General features: G+C 40.0%; 1 protein-coding gene across 2 annotated transcripts in view; it reads left to right on the forward strand.

Annotated features, from left to right (window-relative positions):
* rbfox1 (RNA binding fox-1 homolog 1) overlaps positions 1–20494 on the forward strand; it is a 441392-nt gene that overhangs the window by 380860 nt on the left and 40038 nt on the right. For both annotated transcript variants that reach the window (XM_030058693.1, XM_030058692.1), the window contains 4 exons: positions 1663–1716; positions 4909–5001; positions 7940–8000; positions 12231–12284. In XM_030058693.1, the coding sequence (XP_029914553.1) occupies positions 1663–1716; positions 4909–5001; positions 7940–8000; positions 12231–12284 (262 nt within the window). The remainder of the gene's footprint in view (positions 1–1662; positions 1717–4908; positions 5002–7939; positions 8001–12230; positions 12285–20494) is intronic.

A 20494-nucleotide genomic window follows, 5' to 3' on the forward strand; every position in this document is an offset into this window, starting at 1 on the left:
TTAATTTCTTGGTCTGATTCAGCATAAAATGTGTCTCTCAGACTTTCTCTGTGTGCTGATTTCCTCCAGCGCTCACCGCTCCAGTTCTCTACATCATATTTGTTTTGCAAATACAACATCTAGATTGTTGTGTTTGGTGACCAACATGCGCAATTTGGGAAAAAGGTATTTACATGCCCTAGTCATTCAAAAGATGGAGCATAGTCCCAGGCATGTTGGTGCAAAATTGCTCTTTGGTAGTGAGTTGGGTTGTATTGTTACCTGGGCTTCCCTGGGATGCCAGTCCACTGTAATTTTTTCTCTCCATTCACTTCCACAGCAAAACAGCTCCCAAAATAACCAACACAAACAAAGCAGATTATGCCAATATTAAAAAAAAGCCCCGATACCTATAGCACTATCAGGACATTTCTTTCTTGAAGTTACTTACAAATGCTACCTGCTGGATCTACTTTCCAATTCAAATAGGGAGATCACAGAAAAGAGATTTTTCATTTCTTCAGAAAAGTGTGTGCCAGGACTTCTTGTTTTTTATATTGGCATAATCTGTTTTGTTGGAATTTGCTTACATCCTAAGAATGTTATTTTGGGACAAGTTTTGCCACGCTATAGAAATCCAGTATTGTGGATTAGCAGCCCAGGCCCACAGACCAACTAATGATGAGATTTCACCACTAAATTCATTCATTCTCTATTCAGTTTTGAAGTTTGCTACACATAGAACTGAATTAAACAGTGACTAGCAAGAATGACATTAAGTGTGTTGACACGTCTGATGGAGTGTTGCTGTCTACACTGCTGTAATGAGTGGTGGATGATTCCACTCTGGCATGTTAAATTAGCATTTAACCTTTTGTTTTGTTGGGTATGATCACATTTCTTATGTCTCTGGAAGAGGAAAGGACAAGGCATGAACCTGACATGACACTGCTGAGAGTGAAAATATTTGATACTTGATGATTTTTGTTTTTATGTGTTAAAATATTCCTGCAAATGGGTCAAGTTCAAGTTTTGGAATTGTTTTATTTAAAATCATAATTATTATATACATGTTACTGTCACAGCTGCAAGAAATAGAGGCTCCAGAGTCTATATAAGCCCACTGTGTGTCTGATTTATTGATTTATTTAACACTGGCTCTTTATTTGGGCCGGTAAAAGACAACTCCTATTTGTCTCACAAGTACCAAGCATGTCATAACATAGTAAATATGTTCAGAGATATAAAATAAATTTAAGATTGATTGTGGAACTGTTTGGGGGCCAACAGTCTCTTTTCCTCAGTTATATTAAAAATGGTGCTGCTGAATTTTGAATAGTTGCAGGCATCTAATACCTTTTTAAGGAGGCCAGAGGACAGAGCATTACAGTAAAATAATCAGGTGAAAATAAATGCATGCACTCGTTTTTATGTGTAAACCGGTAAGAAAAGCCTCCCACACTTTGACAATATGTTCAGGTGTCAGAGAGAAGGTATAGTGAGACTATTGAAATGAGATATAAGTGTTTTTGACGTGAGAGCCACAATGCATCACAATGTCCCAATAACGCGAGACAATACATATGTTTATTATGAAATGAAGTAATGCTGCTATTTATGAAAGAATGTAAGATAACAGATATCATTTTTTCTCTTTTTTTCTTTTTTCTCTCTTCTTCACAGCAATTTGGCAAAATCTTAGATGTGGAAATCATTTTCAACGAGCGTGGCTCTAAGGTAAGGTATATGGCTACTAAACATTCTTATGGATTCTACTGTATGTGTTTGAAATGACTGTCTCTAACTTGTCTGGTCCAGAAAAATCCATTAGTATTTTGTTTTTTTTTATTCAAAGGAATACACTGAGTTTTATTGGGTAGATTCTACCATTGGTGAATGTACTAGTAAGTCATGAGAAGATAGACACCAAAATCATCCATAGGTCTTCACTGGTTCCAATGCTCCATGCTAGCAGTTCAGCATACATTATGTTGAGTAGTGCTGTGTCACTAGAATTATCTAAAAAATGAGACAATTGCAGTTGTGCCTGTTGCAGTTCTGGAACTAAATGCTCGGTCATTTACAATGACACACTCCCAAGTTGCCATACTCTCTTGAAATACTGTGTTTCCATTGGAAGTTGGGGTCATTTAGGCAATGAAAGACTGTGCAACAAATGCAGTTGTTGAAAGAGAAGGACACCTGAAACCTGAAAGAGAATATCTCTAACAACCTTGTATAACTTAAAGGTCAGTCTTGCTATTTTGGATGATGCTAGTGGCCTCAATGTAATGCATGCTCAGGTGTCAAATGGAGCACTGGGGCCAGCAATCACTCAGAAGACATGGGTACATCTGATGTCTATGTTCTTGTCCAGGAGGGTGACCAATGGGACAGTCTCCCAAAACGTTGGTGACATTCCTTCAGTATAATTACATGAAGTACTGTTTCATGTGTTTATTTAACTGGCAGCCCTGGTTCCCAGTCATGTGGATTGTATAGGACTGGATGGAAGACTGGTGGCTCTTGGCTTATTTTTCTTTACAGATCAGAATGGCAGCACAGAGCTATCCCAGACTCTAGCTGGATATTTCCAAGGGAGTGTTGCAGAAGGGAAACCCTGCATGTAACCCTGAGCTCTGACTAACAAAGCCGATATGGCATACCCCAAGTTCTGGATTCACAACAGCTGATTATGATGAGTTCAGTCAACTCAGAGTTGGTTGAACCTGACTGTAGCATGTTCACAGTGAACTTAAAGAAGAAGTGCCTGAAAGTTGTTGCTTTCTGGGAAAGCAAGACAGTCAGGCTTTTAACAATTTTTGAGTAAGAAACTGGTTACGGTGTAGACATGTTCACTAAGTATAGGACACACCAAGTCCGATCTATCTATCTCCCACATAAATGACACCGGGTTAGCTAGTTAAGTAATCCTGCTACCGAGCAGTTTAGCTTCACAATAGGACACTGAAACTACACTGAAAGCACAAGGAGAATGTAAGAACAGTGGAACATTTTAGTTGCATCAGCGTTTCACAAGGGATGCTGTGTCAGATGCATTGGTTCAATCAAGAGTGTGGCTCCTGACTCTACAAACAGTGCAGCCAGGGCATGTAGACCTCCCTTTTTGCTAAACAATGCTCACGCCTCAGTGTGTCACTTTAAAAAATGTAAGGTGTTAGCCTAGTTAAGCATGCAGCACTGCTTCAGAGATGCTTCCCCTCGCAGCGCAAGTTGCTGGTATCGCAGGTCCAGTTGATTTACTTTAGAGAAGCTCAGCAGCAGCTGCTACTCAGCTCTGCTCATGAGCGTTTCACTTCTGGTGTAACTTTAAGATAAATTACCACTAAGACTGACCTAGAGTTCATCCACTCTTGCTTTTTGAAACCAAAAATTCCAGGTTTCCATTAACTTGGTTAGGTCAGGAAATCCACTTTCTTCAATACCCCCAGCAGTCTTGTCATCTTGTTGTCATTCACTGAAGATGTGCTGAAGGGAATAAGTTAATAACATAGATAATTCCAACCCAGGTCCAGTATAACTTCAAGCTATGGTAGCTTTTCAAACATAATTGTCACAACATTCCCTGTCTACAAAACTGAACAGGAAGTCTGCAGAAATGTCTAACAAAATCATCAAATTATTGTAGACTATCACTGAATCAACAATTAGAATTTATGATGAATAATGTAGAAATTTGCCCTGGTTGTTCTGAAACTGTTACTAGCTGCTTTCTGAACATCATATGGCAATATGTTGTTGTTTTGTTGTTATTGTTGTTGTAACATTTAGGTTTACAACTGTACCATTTGATTGCCCCCATTTTGCCATAGCACCCAGGAAGTACATTTGACTCATTGTACTCATTTTAAGATTGTGACCTTCTGAAACATATTTTCTTGTTCTTATTATGTAGTGCCACGAAATGTGTACACACAATGATACACTCAACAACGCACCTTACCAATGAGGGATGATATCATTACCATATTGACACAAATGTTTAAACTGATGTACCAAAGTTAATTGAGTAGTATCTTTCCAGTTTATTTGATTAAAATGCCTGGCTTGGCAAGTCAGGTAGTCATGGTTGATCAATAAATGAGAAATTGGAATGTCCTTCATATACCAGACACTATCTGTTGTACCTTCTTGTTGTCAGATTGTTGTTAGTGTCAAATCCTTGGCGATAAAACTGCCAAGCCTCTCTCAACTTTTCAAATCAAGACGATTTTATTTGCTTGTATGTATTCCAGAGTAATTTGGCTGATGCTCTTTATTTCTCATTATTAGTCTTGTGTTTTCCTCATTGCTAATACCATGCCATAAGGCAATTTGATTTGCTTCCATTCTTCTGGTGGATTTAATTTCCTCTGTTATGACTCCATCAAAGGTGTCTATTTGCTTTATTACCTTGTGATATGGGAACAGCACAGTAGATGTTGTTTTATGGGTATCTATGTTGTATGCAGTTATCATAAACCCCTGCTATAAAAGTATGCATTTGTTAGTGAGTCACATGTTGTTAACCCACAAGGCTTGAATTTATGGGGAGGATGTAAGTACTGAATGGCAGAAAACGCCAGAAGACTTTCATTCCAAAACACTGTTTTGCATAGAAATTCTTAAAAACTATGACGTTCCTTTTCAGTGTTTTAGATAACTGCACCAGAAAAGATTCCTCTTTTGCCAGCAAAGGTCTTAAGACAGATTCTAAGGTTACTATTCTATGTCTAATTTTTGGAATGAAACTCTGAACCTTGAAATTGGGGGGGGGGGGGGGGGTTCTACAAGGCACTCATTCTCAGATTCCATGGAAAAATGTCTTAATCTCCTGTGTTCCTTTTGAAGTTGTTCACTGTAATGTTGTTTATAATATGTATAAAATAATCTGCATGTTGTTCTTGCCTCTTTCCATCCTGCATGCAGGGTTTTGGGTTCGTAACTTTCGAACATAGCGTGGACGCCGACAGGGCCAGAGAGAAATTACACGGCACCGTGGTAGAAGGCCGTAAAATAGAGGTGCATGTCCTCAAATATTTCTTCCACCTTCATTCTTCCTCCTCCCGCTCCTCCTTTTTCCTGTGTGTGTATGTGTTTATGTGTGTGTGTGTGTGTGTGTGTGTGTGTGTGTGTGTGTGCGTGTCTGTGTGTGTCTGTGCGTGTGTGTTGTGCACGCATTCGACCATGTCCGCTACCACATCCCATCTTCATGGCGTCTTTGTCATGACATCAAACTGTCTCGTCATCCGTCCCTCGTCGTTTCCTTTCCCTGTCACGTTTCATTAACCCAAATATAAATAAATGTCTATATATCACCAGTCCAATTACTGTATATGTCATAGACTGCTTGTTTTCTTGGTTTCTTTTTTCCTTTTTTCTTTATTTAATTTTTGTCTTGATTTTATACTGTCAAAGAGAATGACTTCTGCAAAGTTTTAAAAGTGGATTTATACCTTATGCCAGCATAAAGAATGTCCTCTTCAGTTCCACAAATCAAGAAGATCAAGAAATACACACACTACCCAAGTATTATGATAGCTACATTTCTTTGAAAGGGGATCAAGGACCACATTGGCATTCGGTCAAAAAAGAAAGAAAGAACAGTTGCTTTTATTTGCACTGTTAGAATTTTCACAAAATCTATGTTACCATTCAAAAAAGAGTTTTCTCCAGAATAGGGTCTCCAAGGACAGGACAAGTACTTGGGGATTTGAGGACACCTTGACAGTCAAACTCAAGGTCATAGCCAATTTATCTTGATAGCCTGACCTTAACTAGGTGCTATTTGAATGTTTTGTGTCCACTCAAGAGTAATAACAGCAGGACTCCACCAGACTTAAAGCTTAACATTTTGCCTTTCGTGACCTGGATCCTATTTTTCATTTTCCATCATACCAATTAATTCTGGCCAAAATCTGATAAATTATTTCTCCATAGGGCTACATCTTAATATAATAAATCATGCTGAACCCCAGAAAAAGCATCTCGCCTATGATGGTCTGATGTAGACATTCCATCAGAGTTTTACTGTTGAAGCACAACTTTAAAACGGTCTCCAGACAGCATGGAGAGGATGTAGTCTACATCGGGATGATGTAGGGGCGATGTAGGGAAGACATCACAATTGGATATATCAGTCTGACATTGTGCCAATGAGAAAGCTATGTAGGGGGGATATATTGTAAATACAATCAAATTATTCATCAGCTTGATGTTGGATAGACACATGGTGAGTGTGATGAGTCTGCTATCAGGGTCATTTTCAGTTTATCCATCACTTCACAACTTTCAGTATTTATTTTGTGTTACTTTATACAGCAGAAGCACACAGGAAATTTCATTCTACTCTGTATAGTGGTGAGACAGCAAGTGCAAATAAGGCCAAAGTTACCACAAAAAAACTGGACAAAAGCTGTGACTTTAGATAGATTTCAATAACATTTTTGTAGCATGTATCATTACAGAGGCTGTGTTGACACAGACACACCTTGAGGTGCTTTTGAGACTGATTTTGAGCGTCCATTGGCCCTATAGGACTGAAACTGAAGAGCCTTTGGAAGCCTAGTGATGTAAATAGCTCTACAGTGAAGCAGCTGGAGAGATTTTAGCCAGAATCCTTTAGTATGATGGAAAATGACAAGACAGTTGGGTTGAAGTTGAAAATGGCCAGAGTCATGCTTTAATAAACCTGCTAACTGCTTGTATAGAGAGAGCTGAAAGAGAGAGTTTGTGCAGTGGAATGATTGCGAAGTTTTTTTTTTGGCCACTTGAGTAAGATGCTGCTTATTCCTTTCTCATCCCCTTCCCCCCCACCATCTTTCCAACGGTAGCTCGTTTAGGGCCCCCACTCAACACAGTTACCACGGTAACAGTACACAAACAAGTGGGCGGGGCCAAAAGGTTTGGCAATGGTAAGTGTGGGCGAGCGAGCCATTCTGCCAGCATTTCCTCTCTCTCTTCCTCTCTCTTTGGAACGTTTGCCACGCTAAAACTCACGTGACCTTTCTTTTTGAATTGTGGTTGAGTTTATGCTGTATATTTACATATATATATTTTCTCTTGCGTGTCGGCGTGCGTGTCCATTCACTGAGTGTTCTCCTAGAGCTGCGTGTGCGAGCAATACTGACTGAGATATGAATTCGTTTGCACATTTATCTGAGATTGTTGGAAACCCATTTATTGATTTTTTTTTTATTATTTTGTTTTTGGAAGACATTGCACCCTGATTTTGATTTACCCTTCTGTTAGCCGTTGTTTGAAGCTGGAATGATTTGACTGGTTGATTGATTCATTGACTTGGTTGGTTGATTTCATTTGATCTGTTTTTCTTTTTATTATTATTATTATTTTGGTTGTTTGTTTTTAAAGAATATTCTTGCAATGAATTAGAGAGGCTCTTGGTCCAAGTGTGAATGCTTTGTGTTGCTTTCTTCACGACGGTTCCTCTCACTCTTGAGGTTGACTGGATGTTGCATAATGCTCCCAACATATTCTCTCCCCCTTCTTCCAATGCCATTTTCTTTGTCTGTTGTTTCTCCTCCTTCCCCCTCCCCACCGCATGCACCTATACATCACAAAATATGGAGCTTTTCATTTTGTCAAGTGCATCTGTTGTTTCTTTAATTTTGTCTGTATTTGTTGTCGAAATGTCACTGTAAATGGGTAAAGCATGCAGAAAATCTTTGTAAGATATAAAAATATGCAAAGAAAAAGGATTTGCTTTGGATGTGGTCTTAAGTGTTTCTGAATGCAATTTCCAAAAAAAAAAAAAAAAAAAAAAAAAAAAATACAAATGATATGGATGTTTGTCATGACACAATGTACTGCAGATGTTTTTGAACATTTCCTTTGTTCACAACATTAGGAAAAATATGCATGCAGCTTTAATTTAATCATTAGGCCAGCCAGAGACTTCCAAGTGTTATAACTCATGGAGCCCTCTCTCTACCTGCTGTAGGTCAACAATGCAACAGCTCGAGTAATGACAAATAAGAAGACTGTCAACCCATATGCAAATGGTAAGATCAATTCAGTGTTAATTTACACTGCTGAAAATGTGAAAAACCGAGGAGTTAAGAAATCCTCATTACAACACCACATACAGATGATGTCACTGTACAAGTCCCACTTTTTTACTGAATGGTTGCTGCATATCAACAATAATAACATTAAATATCAGTCAATATCCATATCTTAGTTCTTCCATACTACCGACAAAGATGAAAAGCTAAACCCCTGTGCAATAGTTGCTACAAAGCTATCCAGTTCAACCTTGCTTTGTTTTTGTTGTTTTTATTATTATCTAAGGTGTCAGTTTATATACATATATATATATATATATATATATATATATGTATATATATTCATTTTAAAAAAATAGGTATTGTAGCAACACCAATGTTGACAACACTGATCTTTTTGAAACAAGTTTCTTTTCTGACACATTGCAACCATGCATTGACACTTTATTCCCTGCAGTTAGTACTTTGAAAAATGTTAAAAATATTGTCTTCTTTACAGTTTTTGAGACATTTTTGCCCTGTAGAGGTGGCAAATAGGCTCTAAGTGGAGCTTGTGTTTGCAGGTTTTCATTCCAGTGAATCACTTTATATGAAATGCAAGCGGGATCATAATTCACCTTTTCCCTGCTGCATTACTTTTTAAACTGCTTCAATCGTGGTAAATGTTAAATACACTGCATTTATGTAACGCTTTTCCAGTGGAACAGCTAATCAACGTGCTTTACAATATATGGTTTATTGGTTACTGGTTTATTCCATAGCATACATGCGTGCACTGAAGACTTCCTGTTAGGACGACCCCACCTTCATCTGCATGCAACCCATACATGTGCTGTGTGACATTCGTTCTGCTCCCTTTTTCTCTTCAGCACTTGTTAGCTACTGAAGAGTAGATTCTTGAAAGGTTAATCCTTTTAAAAACAGTGAAATCCTTTTTTAAAGTGAGCAAATACTCAAGATGTCCAATGGCATGTCCTTCCGCATCTGCCTCTGCCTGGAATGCCAAGCTGGCTACATCATGGACTTTTACTTCCACACAAACCGCGAGGGCTGATTTGGTGCTGCGGGCCTTCTGCATTCACCAGTGCAGTGTGGCCACAGTGTTTGTTGGCCTACAGGAAGACTGTAACAAGGCTGGTTGGCTGAAATTTGATGCCGACACCAGTCAAGATTTTTCCCTGGACTCCCTGGATGTTTCTGCTGTTAGAAGCCAGGAGCCCATTCTTGGTCTCTAACTTCTAATTCCTAGCAAGCATTCTCTCTTAGAAAGAAGTGGCGATTGCTGTCTGATTTCTGAGCAGGAGCTGGTTCACCCCACAGGCTTTCTTCTCTCCTGTGCTGGCCTCTTGATTGACCTGCCAAGCACCTTGCAGCAGGTGAAAGAGCACAAATGTGCTGCCCTTCTGAAGTGGTGAGCCACTTCTATCAGTCCTCCCAGATGGCCAAAGCAGATCCTTTATGGCCTCAGTTTCCATCCATAGAGGATTTTTCTTTGGAGGCGGTACTATCCCACAGGACATGGAAGGTGCTGGTGTCTCAATATATTCCCTTCTCCAGGGTGTATGGATTGATCGACAAAGGGTTCCCACATATTTTCTGCTGTTGAGACTTGTTCTTCCTGGTTCCACCATTTGGGAGCCGCCACCTAGTCCTTCTGTAATTTAGGGAGTGACTATTAGCCAGGTGGACAGTACTGCCCTCCGGTAGAGGACTACTCACACCAGTCTGCCTCTCTACAGTGGTACACTCTTGACTTCTTCAATGTCCTGTCTGGCTGCTCAGCCAGTCAGCATCCCGTCTCCAGAGGTTGCCATAGAGCTAGGACAGAACACAGTGACTCTGTTCACCTCCTTCTCCACTGTGGGATATGTGGCTGCATTTAAGTTCCAGGATACCAGTGTTTAGGCACCATTCTTTGAGACTCATCTCCAGGACTTCCTGAACCAGTCATAGATAATTAAGGAATCAGAAGTACAAGCAGGAGGTGGATGTAGATTAAGAACAGCAACTTTACTGATGGAATGAGGCTGTTCACAAAACTAAACAATCCAACTTTCAAAACCAAAGGTCAGTCCGATCAAGCACTGGTGCACATCTTCAGGCAAGGCTCAGTGTCAAACTTTCAGGCTGGGTTAATAACAGGCAGGAAAACAACAGACAGAAGGTGGGATACAAATGGAGGGAGGTCGGTCAGGATGTTGGGAGGACGGTGCAGGACACGGTGTGCCACTTCCCTGCGACGGGCCAGGGCCAAATCTCAGCTTAGCTCCTGAGAGGGGACTAGAGTGCCATCCATCACTGCTAGTTATGCAGTGAAGTGGGCTGTTTCCAGTGCTGGTGCATGGAAAGGGATGTGGATCCAATGTCCCGCTTTTTGTCATTTGGGTGGACTTTCCCTCAGCTATTGGTGAACAAAGATGTGGCTGCTTTCACAGTAAAAACATATGCCTCTGCCATGTCCTCAGATCATGAGGGTTTTGGGGAGAGGTCAGTGTTTAACCATCCTCTGGTTAAATGTTTCATTAAGGGTATGATGAGACAGAGACCAGTGGTGTGCTTTCTGGGTCCACAGTGGGATTTGTCCTTGGTATTGTGCGCCCTCAGGGAGCTGCCGCTCAAGCCCTTGGATCAGATCACCATTGAGCTGCTATTTATCAAGACAGCACTTTTACTGGCCTTGACATCCGTTAAGAGAGTCAGGGACTTGTGCACTCTCTGTCTCTCTGTCCTGTCTCACAATCTGGGAGGACAGCAGCTCGGCCGTTCTGAGACCTAACCCGGTCTTAGAATAGCAAGGAGATTTTTGATACCAGGAATTCAAGGAGAATTCAAGGAGAGTTTAAAAAATGTATAGGCAGTAGGAAAAAGGAGATTAATTCTGACCCTCTTGGCTTTCCATAACTATACCTGCTGATTTCACTAATTTCCACAAATTCTTCAGCTGATGCAGTTTTTGGAACTTGAAGACCTCAGCCAGCAGTCAACCTTGTATTAGAAACAGTAGACCCCAGTCTGTAGTCTGAAATCAGATGAGGCAGAAAGAGGAACATTAGGTCAGTGGCAAGCTTAATTAACTAAATGTGTGTCAGTGAAAACAAATTTGGTAGTGATGCTATCTCTCATATATATGTACTTCTGTCCAGCGCAAACTGTGCATGGTCACAACTGATGAAAGTAAACATTTCAAAGTTTGCACACACTGACAGGTAATATAGATATGGATATAACCAGTTGTTTAACTTATCTGACTCAAGAGAGGCATCCGCTAGCATCTACGTCTGCCTCTAATTGCTGTGCAGTGTGCACAAATGATATCTAAGTAACATCCGGGCTGGAAAAACAGGCATACTAATACATGTTGTGTGGCGGTGAGTGAAAAAAATACAGTCTGTGATGTTCTAAACTGAATAGTCTGACAAAGTAGATCTAAGTTTCCAAATGCAGGTTATTTTTAGTAGCAGTACAGTACTATAAACTGTGTTGTCCTTAGTCCTAATTAATCAATTAAAGTACTTTGTCACCTTCCACAAACAAAAATTCAGAACGCTGTCGTATGACATAGCATAGGACAGCGTTCTCTCCTATGCTATGCTATGTATTTTTACAGTCTAAAGTTTGACGCGATGTGTTGATATTATTATTGTTGTTGTTGATGATGATATTTTCTTTTTTATTATCATTGTTATTATTATGATGTCCTTACAATACGAGTGCAATAGTTTTCTATATAATAAATGGTAATAAATATAACTACATTATTGTTAAAGTGTTGCCCGAGTGGAAGCTGAAAACTCATATGTGAACGAGGTCATAGAAATTAACTGTTGTCCATCCAGAATGGACAACAGAAATACAGCACTAGGTGATTATTATTGTTAATAGGTGCTAGCTGACCACTTCTGTAAGGCTGCAGTTATCAGCCTCTCTCTCTCTCTCTCTCTCTCTCTCTCTCTCTCTCTCTCTCTCTCTCTCTCTCTCTCTCTGTACTGATGAAATTTCTGTTTGGGCAGGAACTGGGCATAAATGGGCTACTTGTCTCACAAGGAGGAATAAAGTGAAGGACTTGTGGTCTAATTTTTTTTTAATGGTTTTCTCAACGGGTAGGAGCTGTATGTGGTGTTATTTTTAAGTGCCTTTGTTTTTATTAAAGGACATCAAAATTGCCCCCTCCACCCCCCACTCACTCACTCTCTCTCTCCCTTTCTCTCTCTCTCTCTCTCTCTTCAGGCTGGAAGTTAAATCCAGTGGTTGGCGCTGTCTACAGTCCAGAATTCTATGCAGGTAGGATGACATGCCTTTGTCCTGGCCATGTAAACAAACACCTGCGCTTTTGGATGTGAACTTTCCTGAGGATTTTTTTTTTTTTACGTTTGCCTTTTTTTTTTATACAACTTTGACAAAAAAAAATGATGTCCAGTAGGTCAAAAAGGATGTGAAGGAGAGATATGAAAAAAACAATTGTTGATTGATAATGATAGGCTGGAAAGTCTTAAGATGCCCTCTTGCAGTTGCGCATGGCTAGAGGGTAAACACACAGTTCAGTCAGTGGCTTCATCTACAGACCTCAGAAGTCCCAGATAATGTTCACTACAAACCTTTTCCCTTATATGGAGTTCGCCTCCAATGCATTTTGTCTGTGGTGGAAAATCCATGAGGTTTTTCCATTATCATCCCTGACACAATCTGCAATTTAAGCTGGTGTTTAAAACTTGGATATTTTTATCTGCCCGTTTCCCTCATAAATGGTACTGGATGCAGTGAATTCTGCTACCATTTTCCAACCCAAATAATTATGTAGCTAACAAAAAGCTAACACTGCAGTGAAATAAATCAGCCAATGTTGCCCAGTAAATTTATAACTAAAATCATTCGATCTTGAGGCTGACCCACAAAAATAGGTGGTAAGCTAGCTACCATGTGCATATCTTTGGCCGATCGGTATTCTTTGTTCAGAGATGACAGTGAAAGTGTTAAAGACAGAGAATTACTACAATTCTGCAGCACTGCAATTATTAAGTGTGCAACATGTTTCTAACCAGGTCATACATTTTTTTCATATACAAACCGTAGAAATAATTTTGAAGGACTAAGAGCAACGTCATTCATTTCTCCCATACACTATCAATTTTTTTCATCTGCAAGTCTCAAAAATACTCACAAAAAAGAAGCAGATAATAAGATGCCCTCTGAGGCCTATCGCTATTATCATCCATGCTATTATTGCATCCTACTCTTTTATTTGGGGGGGGTGTCTCTGTTTCTTTGACCTCGTCATTTTCTTACCTTCTACCTTCCTACCTCATCACTCTTCTTTTTAATTAACTAATCAACTATTCCTCCTTGGCTTCCATCTCTAGTAACATGCAACCATGCCAAGTCTGTTTATAGCCTGAGCATTATGCTGACTCACACAGACTGTCATCTGTGCTCTGCAAACACACACACACCTCTAGCCACTCAGGGAAAAGACAGGCCGCGTTTAGTGTGTTCATACCGACCAGAGCCGAAGACTTGACAAACCTCCCACCCGCGTCCACCAGCCCACCTTCAGTACTGCCCATCCCAGCACTGACCTCGCTCACCTCCCCCCACCCTCCAGCCCCACCACCGCCACCTTCAACCCCCCCAACCTGTCATTACCCATTGCCATTACAGTGACAAATGTCCTGATTTTATGATAATAGGAACGAAGAAGGGTAAAAAAAAAAAAAAAAAAAAAAGACAGTGGGGCAGAGGAGAGAAAGAAAAGAAAAGTAAAGGACAAGAGAGAAAGAAACCTAATTGTCCATCTCTGCAAGGACATTAAAAGGGATGAAATATATTTTGTAAATTAAAATCAATATTTTCAATTTCTCCAGACAGTCGTTTGCCTAATTTATCCCCACATTCTTTTAATTACAAAATGGCTCCCTATTGATTTGCTTTTGTCTCACCTTTCAAGCACCCAAAATACCATTAGAGAGTGTGTGTATGTGTGTGTGTATGTGTGTGTGTGTGTGTGTGTGTGTGTGTGTGTGTGTGTGTGTGCGCGCGCGTGTGTGTGTGTGTGTGTAAGAACACTTTACAAGCTCTCCAGGCTTTTGGTTTCGGGATTTTCTCCTATTAATTATTATAGTGTCATTAATATGCTATGGCAGCAGCCATTCAGGAGACTTGTCTGCTGGATAATTAGTTCAGATAGTTTGTTTGCAGATCAGATGAAGATCCACAAAAGACACTGTCAAAGAGTCACTTCCCATTATGTCGGCAACACCATTCATAAATGTTTCGACAACACATCAGTGCCCTTTCAAATTTAAAATTGTCTTTTGTTCTGTTAATTTTAGCCTCAGCATCTTTTGAATGTGGAAAGGTGTCCAAGAGGAAGACACTTAGCTACACTGAGGAATATTTGACAATTGTCAAAAATTGAGTAGATTTTTTTAAAAAAAATCTAATGTTTGAGGGAAATGTAAACTCAGTATACATAATAGTAGAAGGGTTAACTCTAAATGACACGAATGTTCTTCTTTGACTAGTACACAGAGGTTTCCTTTTAATGTGGTTACTCAGTAACTAGGCTTTTGGTTGATATATCATAGACATTAGCGGTGATCCAGGGTCAGAAGATCCCACTTTTCCAACTGTGACTGCTGAATTATTATGGACAAATTGATTATCAGGGAAACAACTAATCTGTGGCTGCCTTTAAGATCAATACAGTGTATAGAAAGCATCTTCAATTAGATTTGCAGGCGGTTCGTTTTGAAAAATGTATGGATTGTTTTTGGATGGGGGCCTCTGGCAGTGTTTAATAGTTTAATAGCCATAGTGCTTTTCCTGAAAGTTAAGACTGTATAATACTCCATACTCATCGTGGATAAAGGTATTGCATTATTATAGGTATAAAGTATTGCACTGCACTGATGTGAAGAGGTAACTGTCTTAGTGTTGCACAGTTTTACATGTGTGGTTAAAAAGTGCCAAGTTACTGTTTACACATACGGTGACTAATGCATGCACATTTGGAGCTAATTGTGGAATTGTAAAGTTCACTTTTGTTTTTACAGCAGGGCGCTCTGCTGGACTGAAAGCAGTGTTCCTGTCTGTGCATCGATAAATAGAAGACGTGACGTGATGCACTTGTTAGCTGCACCATTAGAGATCCATTATTTGAATTTCCATAAGTTATACTGACCGACTTTTTATTTTATCAATATGGTAGCAATGCACCATAAATGAGCCACTATGTACATTATGTACATAGTCAACCTAACACCGGGTCATTTGTGAGAGACAGTCAACAGCTGGCAATATTGTAGCCTAATGCAATTTCCAAGCAAACTTAGTACAATGAACACTGATAGGAACATAAAAAATACTGAATACATTAAATTAGTAGGTGTAGAATAAAGATCAATTAAAGAAAACACAAAAAAGGCAAGAACAAAAGCAAATATGATAGACAGGGCAACGTCGATGTTGTTGCTGGAGCAGTGGATTGTCTGTCTGATGCAAATAAGTAGTAGGCCTACTAGCTATGGGAAGCTGTGTTCCAGGGTCCTATGGTCCCCAGTTCAATGCTCTGTTAAAATGCATTTAACCCTAAACCCCCGAATACAGAGCTGGGGAACAGCTTTTCAGGTTCTCACTTTGGGCTGTATAGAGCTGGGAAACATAGGACCTTGAGATAATAGGACCCTGGGAGAGCACATACATAGAACTGGCGAATATAGAACCCTGGGAATAGAGGACCATTTGTCATGTTCCCATTATGTGCCATATAAATCTGGGAAACATAGGACCCTGGGAACACAGGATCCTGGGAACATAGAATCCTGGGAGCATAGAATCCTGGGAGCATAGAATCCTGGGAACACAGGATCCTGGGAACATAGAATCCTGGGAACATAGAATCCTGGGAACATAGAATCCTGGGAACACAGGATCCTGGGAACATAGAATCCTGGGAACACAGGAGCCTGGGAACATGGGACCCTTGGAACACAGGACTCCACTAGCTGTTACTGTTGAGACTGTCATTGATAGGAAGCAAACAAAATAAAAACCTTATCTAGAGTAGGGACAGCGGCTTCGTTCCTCTGACATGGAGACATAGTGAGTGATTTTCTGGAGTTGCATGGCTTCTTACAGTTCTTCACAGGGAACAATTGACACAAGCGAGGGAAAAAAATAACACCAAAGATGGTGAGAGACTGCAGAAAAGAGAGGAAGATGGATAGAGCGCCACAGAGAGTCAGGAGAAGGATGAGTAATGACCTGCACGTGTTGGAAGGTGATTAAGCGTGTACATTAATTATATTTCTTTCTTAATACTGAGGGACACACTGTTGGTGGCGGTGATAAAGTAAAGCTGCTAATGACATGGTATTCAAACAGGTAGCATTTGCTCTTGTTAAACAAGTCATCATTTATTGCCAAACAGGACAGGAAACCAGTACTGAATGGCAAATGAAGACTGTGTTCAGAATGGTTCACTCGTTTACACTGTTCACCGTGTTGTGTTTGTCGTAAAGTTAACTATATGGGGAACAACTGAACAAAGAATTAGACACTAGGTGTGATATCATTGCGTCAAAATGTGTCAGGCATTCCTGACAAACGCACCTGGATAAACAAACCGCGGGTTGGAATGCACTGAGTTAAGAGTGCTTTTGCAATTTAAATTAGAAATAAAATGTTGAAAATCTAATCATGTGCAAAAGTGGTTTTGTCTACTGAGCGGCAGTGACCCAGGCATGCTTATTTCCGTAAACAAAACTAGTAGAAAACCTAGGATGTAGCTGGCCGATTTGTCACAGCAATGTGTTCCGTTGTTAGCATGCAATACATTTTGAATTTATTGCATCCCAAATTTAAACACCTCCTGAGGACGTGATAGAAAACTGTATTGTAGAAAACTGCATTAAGGTTCAGGAGGCGATGAGAGAGTTACGTTACAGTTTCACAGAAATAAACATCATGCAGCTTTATGGAAAATAAACAGCCTACTATGCAGTTCGAAAAGGTCCATCATGTCTGCTTATTCACATGAGAGTTACTGTTCCTTTTTTCAGACAAAAATTAAGGTAGTAGATGTTTCTTTTTTACCTTTACATGTTTCGACTGATGATTGCAGTCTTCCTCAGAAGTGTCTCCCTGTCTCCTGGCGGCTGTGACGTGTCATTTATCAGCTGTTTTTCCGAGGCGTGGTCAACCTGATGGATCCGACAGATCCATCAGGTTGACCACGCCCCCCGCCGCTCGATGGTCTCTGGAGGAGAGAGTCCCAGGTGCGCGAGGGCATGAAAGCTCCCTCATCCCGGTTGATGGTATCCTTCACCCGCCTCCTGATCTCGATTGCCTCCTTAATCCATCTTTTGTGTTTATTTGTCTCTGATCCAATAATTTTGGCCTTGTCCCAATCCATAATGTGATTATGTCAAGGTAAAAAAATAAACATCTACTACCTTAATTTTTGTCTGAAAAAAGGAACAGTAACTCTCAGCCTAATATGCAGTAGGGACATGAAGCACCAAAGGGTATAGGAGGGCTTAGTCACCATCTGTCAATCTATTATTACTCACCATGACTATAGATTATAGTAATATAGAGATATAAAAGTATAAATATGAAAAGAAAAAGCTAGCAAAGAGCACCAACAATCTACCAGGGACGTATGGATGATTTTGATTATGTTATTGAAAAAATGGCTCACAGTAATAAAGACGACTGGAAAAATATATTCTATTCAAATTTATTCTGGTAGACATGCTTCAGTGACAAAGACATGTGACACTACATAGATGTTATGTAATGTCACATGAGATGAACGTGAAATGAATTGGCATGATTGACATATCCCCTCTGTTATAGTATCTTAGTGTTTTTGGGGATAAATTGGCTAGAATTGTCTTTTTGTCAAAGGAAGATTATTCGGTGTATCAATCAGTCAAACGAGGGTTACTTGAATAACACAACTGCTTTTAAACCTGGATATATAACACATGTTAGAGGTCCCATGGATCACATCAACTACACAGCAGCAGTTTTACAGCACATCAATAGCTGGTGATATTGTGTAGCTGAACACTATAGTAGGCACACCAAACACATAAAAATACATGATTTATATGTAAGTTCATTTGAATACACATCACATAGGAGAACTGACCAAATCCATCCTTGAAGGCCACCACTCCACAGGGACCGTGTGCGTTTGTTATCCATTTAATGTGGAGGTTGACCAACAGCACAGTCCACCAAAAAGATGTTATATTTTTAATGAGCTGATTTTGGCCTCTGGTGTGTAACGGTGACAGAGAGGGGTAAGGAGCATTTGTTTTTCTGGAAAGCGCGTCTGATTTCTCAGAGATTATTATGGATCATCTTGTGTTTACCTGCCCGATTTGACAGGAAAATTAATATTTAGTCAAAGGCCACAAATAAAACTAGACTGTCTTTGTGGCACTGAAACACAGTAGTGCAAGCAAGTGTCTCTCTTTCTCTCTCACACACACACACACACACACACACACACACACACACACACGCACGCACGTTCAGTACACAAGCTGAGCACTTTGAGGCTGGCCATCTTGTTGGCGTCTCGAGCACCTGCTCCTCTGTAATCACTCACACCGATAGAGAGGCACACACACACACACACACACACACACATAGAGCAGAGCAAACAAGCTAGCTAAATATACTGTATCTCCTCTGCCAAGAATGTATGATCAAAGAAAATTAAAAGTGAGCATGTCAGCATGGGCCATTTCACAGTGTGAAAAACAGATGCTTTTCTTAACACTTAATGCTTTACTGTAGGAAATCCAAGATTATTTCTATTTTGAGTGCAGCAGTTCTGCATATTCTACTACTGATGTGTGGCAGAAACATGCAATATCTAGAATGGTATTAGGCAGGGCTGAGGCAAATAGTCTTATCTATTACAAATATACAGCTGCTGCCTGACTAATGAGAGCCCAGGGTCGGTGATTGGGGAAGGCGCAGCAAAATGGGATGATAGTGGTGATCTCTGCAGGTGTGAAGCTGTGGTCCTGGCTCACTGCTTTTCACAGCAATACAGACCAGTGGTGGAGCAACGTGGAAGAAGTAGTGCACTGTGTGTCTGCTCTGTGTGTACTGCTCTCCTCCTCTGGTGCACTGCTGTAGTAAGCAGTTATTATGTCCAGCTCTTAATGCAATGCACAAACTCTGATGAGAGAGATGAAAACAAAAATTCAAGGCAAGGTGTTTCTTTAAAGATGCCCACCTGTCCACTACTACTTGAAGGCACGTGCAGGTAACATTGTAGAGTAGGTGGACTTTGGTTGCATATTTGAATGTAAATAGCTCAAACAGTATCTGTCCCATGCTGGAGAGGACTTTTCCAAAGTGTGGCAATATTTAGTCCTCTTGCAAACAACCTAGCACACACTGCAAAAACACAAAATCTTACCAAGATTATTTGTCTTATTTCAAGTCAAAAATGTCTTATTTCTAGTGAAAATATCTCATTACACTTAAAATAAGACATGATCACCTCAGAAGTAAATTGTTTTCAGACAATTTTCACTCGTTTCAAGTGAAAATTCACTTGAAACGAGTGAAAATTTGCTTGTTCATTGGCAAACTTTCCAGTGGAAAAAGTGAAAATTCACTTGAAATAAGTGAAAATTAGCTAGAAACAAGAAACAAATTTTGCCAATGAAACAAGCAAATTTTCACTTGAAACAAGAGACAATTGTCTAAAAACAAGTTACTTCTGAGGTGATCATGTCTTATTTTAAGTGTAATGAGATATTTTGACTAGTAATAAGACAATTTTGACTTGAAATAAGACAAATAATCTAGGTAAGATTTTGAGTTTTTGCAGTGCTGTCCACTACTACTTGAAGGCACGTGCAGGTAACATTGTAGAGTAGGTGGACTTTGGTTGCATATTTGAATGTAAATAGCTCAAACAGTATCTGTCCCATGCTGGAGAGGACTTTTCCAAAGTGTGGCAATATTTAGTCCTCTTGCAAACAACCTAGTACAACAGAACTGGTAACAATGTATATCTCAGGTCATGTAGTTTCACATGGTACCAGAACCTTCAACAGCTTGTGAGGACACAAGCTCCCTCATGCACACTAATGTAGGGAACAGGAATCAGTGAGCCGCCTCCCCTCCCTGCTAAGATAAGATAAGCTAGCCAAGCTAAGTACCGGTACTAAGTTTATTTGGGGAGAGGACGTGAGCGTGCACAGCAGTAGTGCACAGTGGAGGTGCACGAGATGTGAATGCACTGTGGCGATGCTCTCTTGAGGCCACTGGGTTTTTGAGTTGCACCAAGATGGATTTTAACCCTTAGATGCATACGTGGGGTCAAAAATGACCCCGGAGGTGTTTTTTTTTTGCAGTATTTTAAATTTTTATCATTTAATCTTCCATGTATTCCTCAGATAGGTTTTCTTTGACATGAGGCCATTTGGATTTGATTTGTTTTTAAGTAATTGCATTTT

The sequence above is a fragment of the Myripristis murdjan genome, chromosome 8 (genome assembly GCF_902150065.1).
Source record: "Myripristis murdjan chromosome 8, fMyrMur1.1, whole genome shotgun sequence".
In the NCBI taxonomy this organism is placed as follows: domain Eukaryota; kingdom Metazoa; phylum Chordata; class Actinopteri; order Holocentriformes; family Holocentridae; genus Myripristis; species Myripristis murdjan.